This window comes from Orycteropus afer, unplaced genomic scaffold (genome assembly GCF_000298275.1).
Source record: "Orycteropus afer afer isolate SDZICR_OR568_19922 unplaced genomic scaffold, OryAfe1.0 scaffold00023, whole genome shotgun sequence".
Classification (NCBI taxonomy): domain Eukaryota; kingdom Metazoa; phylum Chordata; class Mammalia; order Tubulidentata; family Orycteropodidae; genus Orycteropus; species Orycteropus afer.
In genome coordinates this window covers 9,405,853-9,418,157 of record NW_006921610.1, presented here as the reverse complement: position 1 = coordinate 9,418,157, position 12,305 = coordinate 9,405,853, and the positions used below count along the sequence as shown (strand labels likewise).

The window sequence follows — 12,305 nt, the reverse complement described above, 5'->3', positions numbered from 1 at the left end:
AAGGAGCAAATGTGACTTCATCATTTAGGTGCAAGTGTTGGAACGCCACACTCATGTTAAAATGCAGTTTCCAGAGTGTATTTGTAGCTGCAAACTCAGTGAAAACTAATGCAAGCTAGGCCTAGCACCTGCCCACAGAATCCCTGAGCCTTGGTGGGATGAGAAACAGGGAGAAAATCTTTTCTTCTTGGACTTCAGGAGGCACAAGTCATTGCTCAAGTCTCCACCTAGTTTGTGAGATTTTCATACCATTACCAAAGATGCAACGAGTAATTGGTATCTTCTTCTTTTTTTTAAATGACAATTGGACATACAGCTGGCATGTCCATGTCACAAGTCAATACTTCGAAAATATTAAGAAACTAAACGCTGATTAATCTCTTCTACAATTTTAAGATTCACTACTGATAAAAAGCCTATAACTAGCCCAATCAACAAAAAGAAACAAAAATTGTTTATATCTTTATTTAACCTGTTAATATTTAGTCCTGACAAGATAGATTCCATAACACTTTATTTTCTACCTTTTATCATTTCACAATATCAATCCAGCCTAATGACTTGAAGATAGTTTCTGTTTGGCTGTTAATTCCAGGTTATGGAATTTTTTTTTTTTTTTTTTTAAATCTGTTTGTCACTTGACTAATGATGTTATTTAAATGAGGAGTAGAGATTCCTCCCACCCCCTTTTAAAGTGTGCCATACACTATAGTGTAATAGGTTAGCTCCCATCATCCCCATACTAAGTGTATTTTCTCTAGAATCCAAAACATGATTGTACGGTAAACAATCAATAAACAAAAGTTTATCTGGGTGATTCTCATTGAGTTTGGAGAAGTAGTGAATTTGTTTTAAATTAATCTAAGGTGCATTTTCTTCTCAGAAACCTCAATGGATGACAAATACTTAAGGAAACTCTGTAAATGTTTACTCTTACCTTTTATCCTATTGGCAGGTAGTTGAATTTTATAAATAGATGTAGCTAATAAGAATGTAGTTGGTTGATAGTTGGCAAGAAATTGTGGTAAGAAATATTCTCTTAGTTATTCAGATAAATACTTGATTCATTAAATGTATGAGATTTGCTGGGAACAAAACATCGGAATGTCTATATGGGTCTTTTCATGATTTTAACACGATGACTGTGGTTCTGCTTTTTTGCATAAAAACAAAAGACATAACAAAAATCCCAAGTTCTCTGTTTTTTAAGACTGAATTAGAAATAGCTTACTTACCTATTTGATTCAAACTCATTTTCAAAGAAGAAAGCTCAAGCATAACCCACAGAGAACAGGACCTTCCCCCTAGTCCAGTTCTATGAGTTAAGTCAGTTCAGCAGCTATGTACTTATTTTTGTGTGAAGGTTATAGGATGTAACAAGCCTTGCCCTTGGATCCCTTGTGAGCAGTTATCTTTTCGAGGAGTCAGACTGTTCTTGTGCAGGTCCTGGTGTCCAGGGCTGCTCATGGGAGGAGCAGGGTGGGAGTAGAGGAGGCTCTGGGCTCTCCTTTGTCCTCTCTTTGGCTTTTCCCCTGCTAGTTGGGTAAGATGAAGAAGAAGGGCAGCCAGGGTGGATGGGGCTATGAGAAAAGGCAGCAGAGGGCTACTCTTCTTGGTGGAGAAAGAAATGCTATTAAGGCAGGTTTTTTGGAGGGAAAAGGCAGTGTCTGCCTTATCCACTACCTGCCCCTAGTGCTCAGTGCCACACTGGGCACATAAATATTCAGTACTCTTTGTTGAACATCGAGTGATTGGGGGTCATGGCAGAGTCGCTTCCCTTCATCTGTACCAGCTGCATTCTTGAATTGAGCCAAATCCCAAGACCCCACAACTGGGAAAATCACTCTGATGTACTGTACAGAGGACCATCTTTATTTCAGAACCACTGAGGGCACCCCTTAAATACACGAAAGAAAACAATAGAATTCTTTGGGAGACACTTGCCTTCTCCACAAAGCAATGTTGTTGGTAGCTGCCATCGAGTTGACCCCAGCTCATGGTGACCTGCACAGTGGAATGAAACATTGCCTGTCCCGCACCATTCCCACAAACTGGTTAAGGAGCAGACCATTGTGATCCATAGGGCCTTCACTGACTGATTTTCAGAAGTAGATTCCCAGGCCTGTTTTCCTAGTTTGTCTTATTCTGGAAACTCCGCTGAAACCTGTTTAGCACAATAACTACACGCAAGCCTCCACTGATTGGTGGCTGCAGATGAGGTTCATTGGGCAGGAATTGTACCCAGGTCTCCTGTATGCAAGGTGGGAATTCTACCCCTGAATCATCACAGTACCCCCTCCTCCATGAAGCAATAATATCTTTCTAGTAAGTGCAGTTTCTTAAAACTGATATGTCACCTTCTCATTGAATAAAATGCCCTGCGTGAACTGGCTTCTCATTTCCTTTCTACCTCATCTGATCCTATACTCCAGCATCTTGGACATGTCAGGCTCTTTGTTATCTTCATGGTCCTCTGCTTGGAATGCTGTCCCACCACTCTTCACTCCTCAATCCTTTAAAGGTCAGCTAAATGTTACTTCTTCAACAAAGTATTCCTCGACCTCTCTATCACCTCCACTGTCCTATTATTTTATTTTAGGCTGTTTGCATTTTCTTATGTGTTTGCTTCCTGGTTTATTAGCTCTCTGTCCCACTCAATCATATGCTTCATGAGGGCCTGTATTGTTTTCTGATTCGGTCAGCATCTATCTAGCCCTGTGCCTGGCTCAGTGTAAGCTCTCAATAAACATTTGTCCACATGATTGAATAAAAGACCGGCCTATCTTTCATCAGAAAAAAAACCTTTTAATTAAAAAGCTTTTTTTTTTTTTCGCTCTTAGATTCTCATTGGGACACACAATGTATGGATGATTCATGCTGTAAAAATTCCCTAGTCTTCATAAGGCATTGCCTTAAAGAATAGGGTCAATGATCTGGTGCCTATTGTTGAACTATTAATATTTGTGTATTTTTTAACCTAGGCTTCTAACATGTTTTCTTAGCCCTTTTCTTTCTTTTGTCTGTTTTGTAGCAAGGGAAGCCATATGTCTTCGACAGAGTGCTACCTCCTAACACGACCCAAGAGCAGGTTTACAATGCGTGTGCAAAGCAAATTGTCAAAGGTAAGTGCTGTTTCTTTATTTCCTCCTGGGCCTTTCACAGTAATTGAAAACATTAAGTGATATTTGCAGCCTAGGAATCAATGTGCCTTGGCTGTAAGCAGAAGCCCGCTAATTGGAAACACTGAATTATGGCTTTGGCCCTGATTTTTTTATGTGATGTCAGTCAAGCTATTTAACCTCTCCATGCCTCTTATCCAAGGAGATTTCTTTCTTTTGCCACCTTTTTGGCAGAGTTATTCTGCCACCTAGAAACTTCAAAGTCACATAAGCTATGGTCATACTATTCCTGTAATAGTTTTAAAATGCTGCTGCAGGTTTTGTTGTTAGTTGCTGTGTGTCAGCTCTGACTCATGGTGACCCTGCGCACAACAGAGCATCATGCTGCCTGGTTCTGCGCCATCTTTATGATTGGAACACTGTATTGGACAATATTCTTTTGTGATCCGTATTATTTTCATTGACTCAATTTTGGAACTACATCACCAGACTTTTCTTCCTAATCTGTCTTAGTCTGAAAGCTCTGCTGCAATCTGCCCATTGTTGGTGACCCTGCTGGTATTTGAAATACTGAGGCATAACTTCCAGCATCACAGCAACACGCAAGGTGCCACAGTATACAACACACGGACAGGTAGTGGACTCAGATACAGGATTTCTTTTTTCCTTTAAAGGAGAAAGTGTTTCTTTCTGATGTGCTAATCATACATTTTTGGCTTATTTTGTGCATCTGTGTCCTCTTTACTTGTAGCTCTCAAAAAGAAACCTTAAGTGTGCAAAATTCTTGTGCATCTAGGAACTTTCCACAGCATCATAAAATCATTTAACTCAGTTGTTCATTGAGCTGTTCTTGCTGCTCAGCATTCCTTAATTATACTTTCATCTAACCTACTTTCAGCATCTCACCCAGATCCTGACATTTGTTCCTTCAGATAGGTAGTGTCAAGCCTAAATTTGTGCCTTTGAGATTAGTCGTTTTTTCTGGGACTGGCTTTGGCCCTAGAGGATTTGTGTCAAAATAACAACAGGGAGATGAAGCAATTTTCACATTTCTCCACCTGCCCTTTCAAATCAGGGGCAGGTTGGAACTTGCCTTGCAGAGCTCGCCATCTGGACAGAACTGGGGGGCATCTCCTGCTACTTTGCATTTCATCATCAAATCCTCACCTTCAAATTTGAATGCTGTGGCAATTGCGCTGTCAAATGTCTCGATGCTGCCACCTTTCTAGGTAGCTTTAGATTTAAAAAGCAAAAACTGAAAACAAAGCCTAAAGAACCACCTTGTCATGTTAGATCTGCTTGTTTTCAGAAGCTGAGCTGGCCAGCCTATTTGAAATTCATAAAAATCAGCCCTGAGTATATCTGTTAGATTAATTGTGGCCGTGGATACCTATGTGGGAGATGTGCAATAGTATGTAATGTTCTTTGCTGAGATGTATGTTTATTCACATTCCTGTTGCAGACATTTAATTTTGCATGTCTTCACAGTGAGGTTATTGTAGAAAACTGAAGAGGAAAATGTATCTGAATACGAGCTCTTTTTCAGTTAATTGAATGGGTCTGTATCTGGTGGTAATTTTTGTTTACTCTCTGCTTTTACTCTTTTGTTTCTTTTTCTACCAAAATGTATTTTCTATCTCTTGTTGGATGGAGCTTATCTTTCTTGGTTTGTGCTTACTCATCCACTTTACCTTTTATTATCCAGCCCTTTCATATTTTCATTACGGTAAGACTAGTCACATTTGGGGAGGAGCTCTGGTGGCACAGGATTAAAGGCATTCAGCTGCTAACCAAAAGGTGAGCAGTGAGAACCCACCATTCTGTGGGAGAAAGGTGAGACAGTGTACTTCCGTAAAGATTAACAGCCTTGGAAACCTTAAGGGACAGATCTACTCTCTCCTATAGGGTTGCTATGAGTCGGAATTAGCTCAGTGGTAGGGGGGTTGGTTGGTTTCAAACGCATCTGAACCAGTGTTTTCTTCTTTTTTCTCTCCCTCCCCCTTCATTATCAGAGGAGTCCCTGGGTGGTACAAATGGTTAATGTAGTTGGCTGCTAACCAAAGGGGTGATGATACACATCCACCCAGTGGTGCTTCAGAAGAAGCAATCTACATTTGAAAAATGATCTATGGAAAACCCTGTGGAACACAGTCCTACTCTGACACACATGGGGTCGACATGTGTCAGAATCAACTTGATAGCAACCAGATTTACGTGACATTATCAGAACCAAATAGCATTTTCTATGTGTTGTGCTAAGCCTACAAAAAACCAAAACAACCCCTGCCATCCAGTCGATTCTGACTCATAGCAACCCATAGGGTTTCCAAGGCTGTAAATCTTTACGGAAGTGGATTCCCGCAGGTGCTAAGCCTATGAACCATTAAGATATATATACCTGCTGACCTTAGAAATAGGATGAGTGAAATCCATTGAAAAAAAATCTGTGGTTAACAAACAATAACAGTCTTTGACTCTTCATTCACTAACAAAGTTTGGATCCCTTCCAGTGTTTGGATTTTTCTGTATTATGAAATGTCAGAACTAGGCAGTCCCAGGGAGGTCTCAGGAAGATAGGATCTTACTCTGATGATAAGTTAAAACCCACTTATATGGTGAGCCACAAGGAAAACCATTCAGAATAAAATTAGGCTCTGACATGATATGGTACAATAAATATGGTAAGAGCATACTATCTGCTAGTAATAAATAGTACCTTTTTCTTCCTTGAAATGAAGTTATTAGAGAGATGGGGAAGACTGATTTAACTTTTGAAATATGCAGCGAGAAGTGGCTGTATGTTTCTGCATCAGCAAGATAAAACATGGATATATAGGAAAGAACTCCTTGGAAGACATGACTGAGTAAGGCTCAGGCATCTCTTGCTATGATGATCCTTAAATTAGGGACAGGAAAAGGTGCTATGGGGTCCTTTTTTTCCTAGAGGACAAAAATGGAATCATATGACTTCTGAAGGTCACCATTGTCTCTGTGATTCATGATAATGTAGTGGACCAGTGAGCTTTCTTTTTAAGTCTATCTAAATCCTTAATGTTTTTGAGGATCATGAAGCCTGCTTTTAACAGGATAGTTTTAGTCTCTCTCTGGTTTTTCATTCCCTATAATTACACTGGGCTAGCTTTTAATATTTCAAAAATTTGATTGTGGAGTCTTGGCATCTCCCACATTTCCATCTGGTGTGTGTTTTTCAAAATCTTATCTGAAAGAGCATTTAGAATTCTCCTTCAATTCTTCTAGGAGAGGTTGTAGGGTTTGTGGCTTACCTGCATGGTAAATAAATAGGAAGTCACCTAGGACTTAAACACCATAGTTACTATTGCTCAAGTACCAGTAGCTGTGTTCTATCCTACAGAAGCCATATTTTCATTCCAAATTAACTGGAAGTGGATCATCTAGATGCTAGAGAAGTGGTTTCTTGTTTTTTATTTCCATTTCTGGTTCCTTTAAGCTTCATTCTTTTTTGTTTTAAAAATATTTATTGAAGAGTATTAAGTACTGAATATGTGTAAATGCTGCTGGAGTCATCAAGATAACTAAGACTGTCTACAAGGAGTTTCGAGGACAAGGAGAAAAACAGCCACAAACATAATTATAACCCATATAGGGCATTCTGTGTTTTAAAGGGCAGTGTGTGTAAAATGCTATGGGAACACAGAAGAATGTCACTTAATACTGATTCTGGTGGTGGGTGGGGTAAGAGAGTGGAGAATTAAGAAAAACTTCTTGAAAGAGTGGGTCCTGAGGACTGCAGAACCTAGCAGAGCTGAACAGACTAAAGGGATGTTGTTGTTGTTGTTGTTATGTGCCGTCGAGTCAGCCCCGACTCATAGCGACCCCTCCTTGGGTTTCCGAGGCAGTATCACTACGGAAGTAGGATTGCCCAACCTTCCTTCCGAGGAGTGGCTGGTGGGTTTGAACCGCCAGCCGTCTGGTTAGCAGGCAAGTGTCTTAGCAGCCAAACAAAAGCATGAAGACATGAATTATGTGACTTGTTTGGACAACTCAGAGAGACACAGGGTGTAGGGCGGCATGGTGGGAGATGAAGTTTAAAAAGTTAGGGTGTATCGGAATTTGATGGAAATTGAATGAACTTTGACCTGCAGGCAGCATGGAGCCGTTGAAGAGTTTAGGATGATTTGAACAAATCAATGTTATTATCATATACTACTATTAAGAAAAATAATGTTTATTTAGCTGCTTTTATCTGTCAGACACCCTCCAGGCACTCTACATATGTTACTGCATTTTAAACTTTAACATCTTTATGAGCTGTGAGCATTGTTATCCCTACTATACCAGAGAGGAAATTGAAGCTCAGAAAGATGAAGTTATTAGGCCAGGTTAGTAGGGGGGTAGCAGGGCTGGGGCTGGAATCTAGGTTCATCTGATTTGTGTGCATTCTTCTGTGCTACGCTGGCCCTACTTTTCTGGTGGGCCCATAATGAGCATTAATAATAATTATGATTTATGCATTTTTCTGTCAGGCCATATGGCCTATTAACCAAGCATTGCAGAAAGACAGGGTTAGGAATGGGGTAGGGAAAGAGGAAAGGAGAGAGAATAAGATTTGCACTTCCAGAGCCCCATGGTGGCCCTGGCTGTCTGCTGATAATGAGATGGGTTTCCAGGTTTCTGTTCTGAAGATGTAGTGTGCCCTCGCCTGGGCACAGTGATTGCCCTTTAGGCTGACTGAGCCCAGCATTCTGGGTGGGCCCTGGTGTTCAGCAGGAATTCCCTTCACGTTCTTGGGTCATGGCCTACCTGAGTAGTTTGGTTGGCTGGTGATAGCATTAGGATTCTAAGCCAGGATGACTTATCAGCCACTATTGCTCAAAACCTTGGTGCCATTAGCAGGCCACCATGTCACCATGAGAGTTGGTAGGTGACTAAATTAGCCTCCTCAGGAACACTGATTATATCCCCCCCACCTTCACTGACCGTGGAACTGATTCTTCTGCTCATGTAAAACCTGGACTCAGAACTGAACAAAACCTAGGGCTGAAAACATGGCTTCTGAATCTGCAAGAAGAAGCAAAAAATATTTTCAAATATCCCACTCCTCTCTTCCCTCCTCTCTTGGGAGACAAGAAGGCTTTTCCCACCTGGAGTGGAACCATTCCAGGTTGCTTGATTGGTCAGTGGACGTGTGTTGTTTGTGGTGGGTTGGCCATGGTGCGAGCTGAGGTCACATCACGCCAGACCCCATCACAAAGAAAGGTTCTGTCTTCCTGAGCTGGTTTGCTGACTTCGTGGATGGCATATAGAAATAGTTGTTCTGTTATGGCAGAGACTGAAACAAATGCTTTCCTTGGGCCCAGGAACTGTCATTCAACGTGATGAAAGTGCCTTTTTGTGGGCTATTTAGAGTCGGGGTGGGGGTGGTTGTGGTGGTTCAGCTGCAGTGCAGTGCTGAGCACTGTCTTTCTCTCATGCTGTTGTTCAGGAGCAGCCATTCGGAGGCACCCTTGCTCTCTCGCATCTCAGTGTTCCAGCCCCCTAAAAGCTCTGTTTTCACTTTGCTTCCCTTCCTTGCATCTTCTCTCCATTAAAAACAAAACATAGACTAAAAAAGTAAATAAATACATTAGAGTTTGGAGGAAAATAGAGCACACTGGGTTTGAAGAGCCTTCTCTTTTAAGTTTACCTTCTAATTCAGAATTAGAGGACAACATCAGCTCAGTTCAACCTTGAGCAATAGAGATAGGTTAACAGTGGATTAATTGTAACATGATTGTAGAGGCCAAGGAGAATTTGTTGGAATGGGATTTTATGTGGCCTATTTTGCTTTAAAAAATAAAAAAAAGTATACTCAGTGTTGAAACAGTCGCTGGAAGGAGGATCCTCCAAATATAGTCCTGTGTGCTTCTCAGCTCCTTAGTCTAGAGTGAGCAACACCACTGTGAGCTCTCATTGTCTCATATGTGACCTGGTTCTTAACCTGCAAGAGTTTGATGAGGAACAACTGACTAGGAATTAAAAGAGTTGTGCATTCTGCTTAGTGAGTAGACTGGCTTACTGGGAGAGGAAGAAGCCTGGCCTGGGCTTTGTCCTGGAGGTTGATGGGACTGTTTCCTGTTAGCAGAGCACAGGCTCTGAGCTGGTTTTCCTTTAGGGTGTGGTGGGTTGCTCAGAGCCCTACCCCCTGGGGCAGATGCTTTTGCAGAGTGGCTGCTGTGGTCTAAGCTGTCAGCCCTCTACTAGGAGCACAGGGGCATGACTTGGGCGTGACTTCCTAAGCACTGCTCAACACCTGAGCTAATGGCCCCAGAGTGCTTTAGATGGTCTCTATCTTCTCTTCACACACAGGGGCTTAAGGAAAAGCCCATTCAGTTTTGGGGGCAATGTTGAATTCCTAATAAATAGAAGCTTTAGTATAGTGAATGTGAGTCATTGGTGGTTCAGCGGTAGAATACTCACCTTCCATGAAGGAGACCCGGGTTTGATTCCTGGCCAGTGAAACTCCGGCTCAGCCACCACCTGTCTGTCAGTGGAGGCTTGTGTTACTACGATGCTGAGTAGGTTTCAGTACAGCTTCCAGACTGAAACAGATGACTAAGAAGAAAGGCCTGGTGATATAATTCTGAAAAATTAGCCAGTGAAAACCCTATGGATCATAATGGTCCAGTCTGATCCACACATCATGGGCATGGGGCAAGACTGGGCAGTGTTTGTGTTCCATTGTACAAGAGGTTGCCATGACTTGAGGGCCAACTCAATGGCAGCTAACATTCATACCATGAATGTGGCCAGCAATCCAATTGTCTGCAATTGTTTGTGCTATGAATACAGAGTTTTAAACATACAACTTCTTTACCATGGGTCCCTCTAAGTATATCATAGTCATGGTAGTACATCAACATTTGCTCTGGTCACCATTTTCAGACTTCAGATATCTTCTCTGAGCAAGTGGACATTTTCATGAAAGCTGAAGCTTGAACCTCCAAGCCCTACAGTGTCTTCAAGTTTTTGCTTCCCACTGTTACCAGGGAAACCATCACCAGAAGTCTGATATGTGTGAACATTCTTTTTCTCTCTCAGTATAGCTTGATACAAACTCTTGTGGACTGCTAGGATCTGGGAGAAAAAAAAAAATCTGCCACTTAATTTTTCCTTTTTTTTTTTTTAGCTTCTTAATGGAAAATCCTTTCTTCTTTTCTGATCCTAACTCTTAACAACCTCAGATCAGCAAAATGTGTATTTAAAAAAAAAAAAAAAAAAATTAGGAAACCCCACCAAAAAACTGAGAGGGAGTGAGAGGGAGTTGTTGTTGTTAGGTACCATCGAGTCGGCTCTGACTCATAGTGACCCCATGTACAACAGAATGAAATACTGTCTAGTCCTATGCCAGCCTCACAATCCTTATCACACCTGAGCCCATCATTGTAGCCACCGTGTCAACCCATCTCATTGAGGGCCTTCCCCTTTCTTGTTGACCCACCACTTTACCGAGGGTGATATCCTTCTCCAAGGAATGGTCCCTTCTGATAACAAAGAGGAAAAGAAATAGATTTCAAACTCTATTCTGAAATAGATAGAGCTGGTCTGCTTGACTTTTATACAAGGCCTCTGCCTACCTCTACCCTCCTTACACAAATGAAGAATTTCCTCCTTATGCAGAGATGGCGGGTCAACCAGTTGCCTGTCTAGTCAATTCCAACTCATGGAGACTCCATGTGTCTACATCAGAGTAGAACTGTGCTCCATAGGGTTGATTTTTTTTCAGAAGTAGTTTGCCAGACCTTTCTTTCAGGGTGCCTGTGGGTGGACTTGAACCTCCAATCTTTCAATTTCCAGCTAAGGGAGTTAACCATTTTTACCACCCAGGGAATCCTTATGCAGAGATGATGGGTCAAGGATATTAATTATGCATCCTTCCCCTTTTGGCAATGTTTGTGTGGATGAAAGAGGAACCAGGGAAAGCAGGAGGGAAATGAACACTAAATATATTTTAATCACCTCTGCTGCTTTGAAATAGTTCCCACAGATATTCTTCAGCTCTTCAGTAAAAAGTAGCCTCTATCCAAGTGCCTCCCCTGGTCCCTATGTTTAATGGAAGACAGTCTGCAGTGTGTGTGGGTTTGCACAGTGGGCTCATTGTGTAATTAAAAGACATTCCTGATGCTGATGGGCCTGGACCATCTTGCTAGCATAGTCCCTGAAAAAAAAAAAAAAAAAAAAAAAAAAGGCATTAAATTTGAGTCAGGGCTTAGCTGGTTTCCGGGCTGATTTGATTGTCGCTGTGTGGCTCATTTTACAGAGTGGAGCCCCTTGTTCTTCCCCTCCCCCTGCTCTGGCATAGCTTCATTCTGAAGGAGCTCTGGTGTGGCCTTCACAAAACCCTCCCCAAGGAGTTCACCTGGACCAGTAGTTCAAACCAAAATAAATCAAGTCTTCAGGAAAGAGATTCTATTCAATACTTCACTTCAGAAACTGAGGGCACCAGTAGTATTTTTTCTCCTCAACTGATCTCAAGAGATCACCTTCTAGAAGAAAACTCAAGTATCCTTCTACTTAAAGTGTTCTGCTCGATGTCTCTGACTTAATTGTGACATTACAGAGAGAAAGCTTGCCTGCCTCCTTCTTCATTAATATACTCAGTAGAAATGTGAGGCCCTTTTCATCTATTTGTGGAGCAATGGAGGTCCTCACTTCTGCCTTTATCTCACAATTCTACTTAAAATGCAAATGAAGTTGAAATATATCATTGTGTGAAAAATGAAAGATGGCTCATTTGGAAAAAAGTAATTTAAAAATATGCAAGCAACACCAACATATGGTCAAAGTAATGAATTAATTAAAATTTTTTTATTCTTGCTTGCAGATGTCCTTGAGGGTTACAATGGGACAATTTTTGCATATGGACAGACTTCATCAGGAAAAACTCACACCATGGAGGTAGGTGTGCTGCATGCTACAATATCATTTCCTGAGTTGACTGAATGGAACCTTGCCTTCCAATGAAACCTTGCCTTCCAATGAAACCTTCTTACTGTGCACTAGAGATGGTTAAGGAGATAGTTGGTTACCTTTGGCCAATTTTTTATGTCCTTGAGGAGTTTTAGAATACTGTGAGTAATGAAGTCTCAGGAGGTCAGTATTTTAAAAAATTCTTTATTGATAACCCTGTCAAAACAGTAATAATAAATTCTATTGAAAAATAGTCTC

The 12,305-nt window shown here is 41.3% G+C and overlaps 1 protein-coding gene across 1 annotated transcript in view; it reads left to right on the top strand.

The window, feature by feature from the left end:
* KIF5C (kinesin family member 5C) overlaps window positions 1–12,305 on the top strand; it is a 213,192-nt gene that overhangs the window by 80,811 nt on the left and 120,076 nt on the right. The window contains exons 2-3 of the mRNA XM_007934941.2: window positions 3,032–3,122; window positions 11,962–12,035. Of these exons, the coding sequence (XP_007933132.1) occupies window positions 3,032–3,122; window positions 11,962–12,035 (165 nt within the window). The remainder of the gene's footprint in view (window positions 1–3,031; window positions 3,123–11,961; window positions 12,036–12,305) is intronic.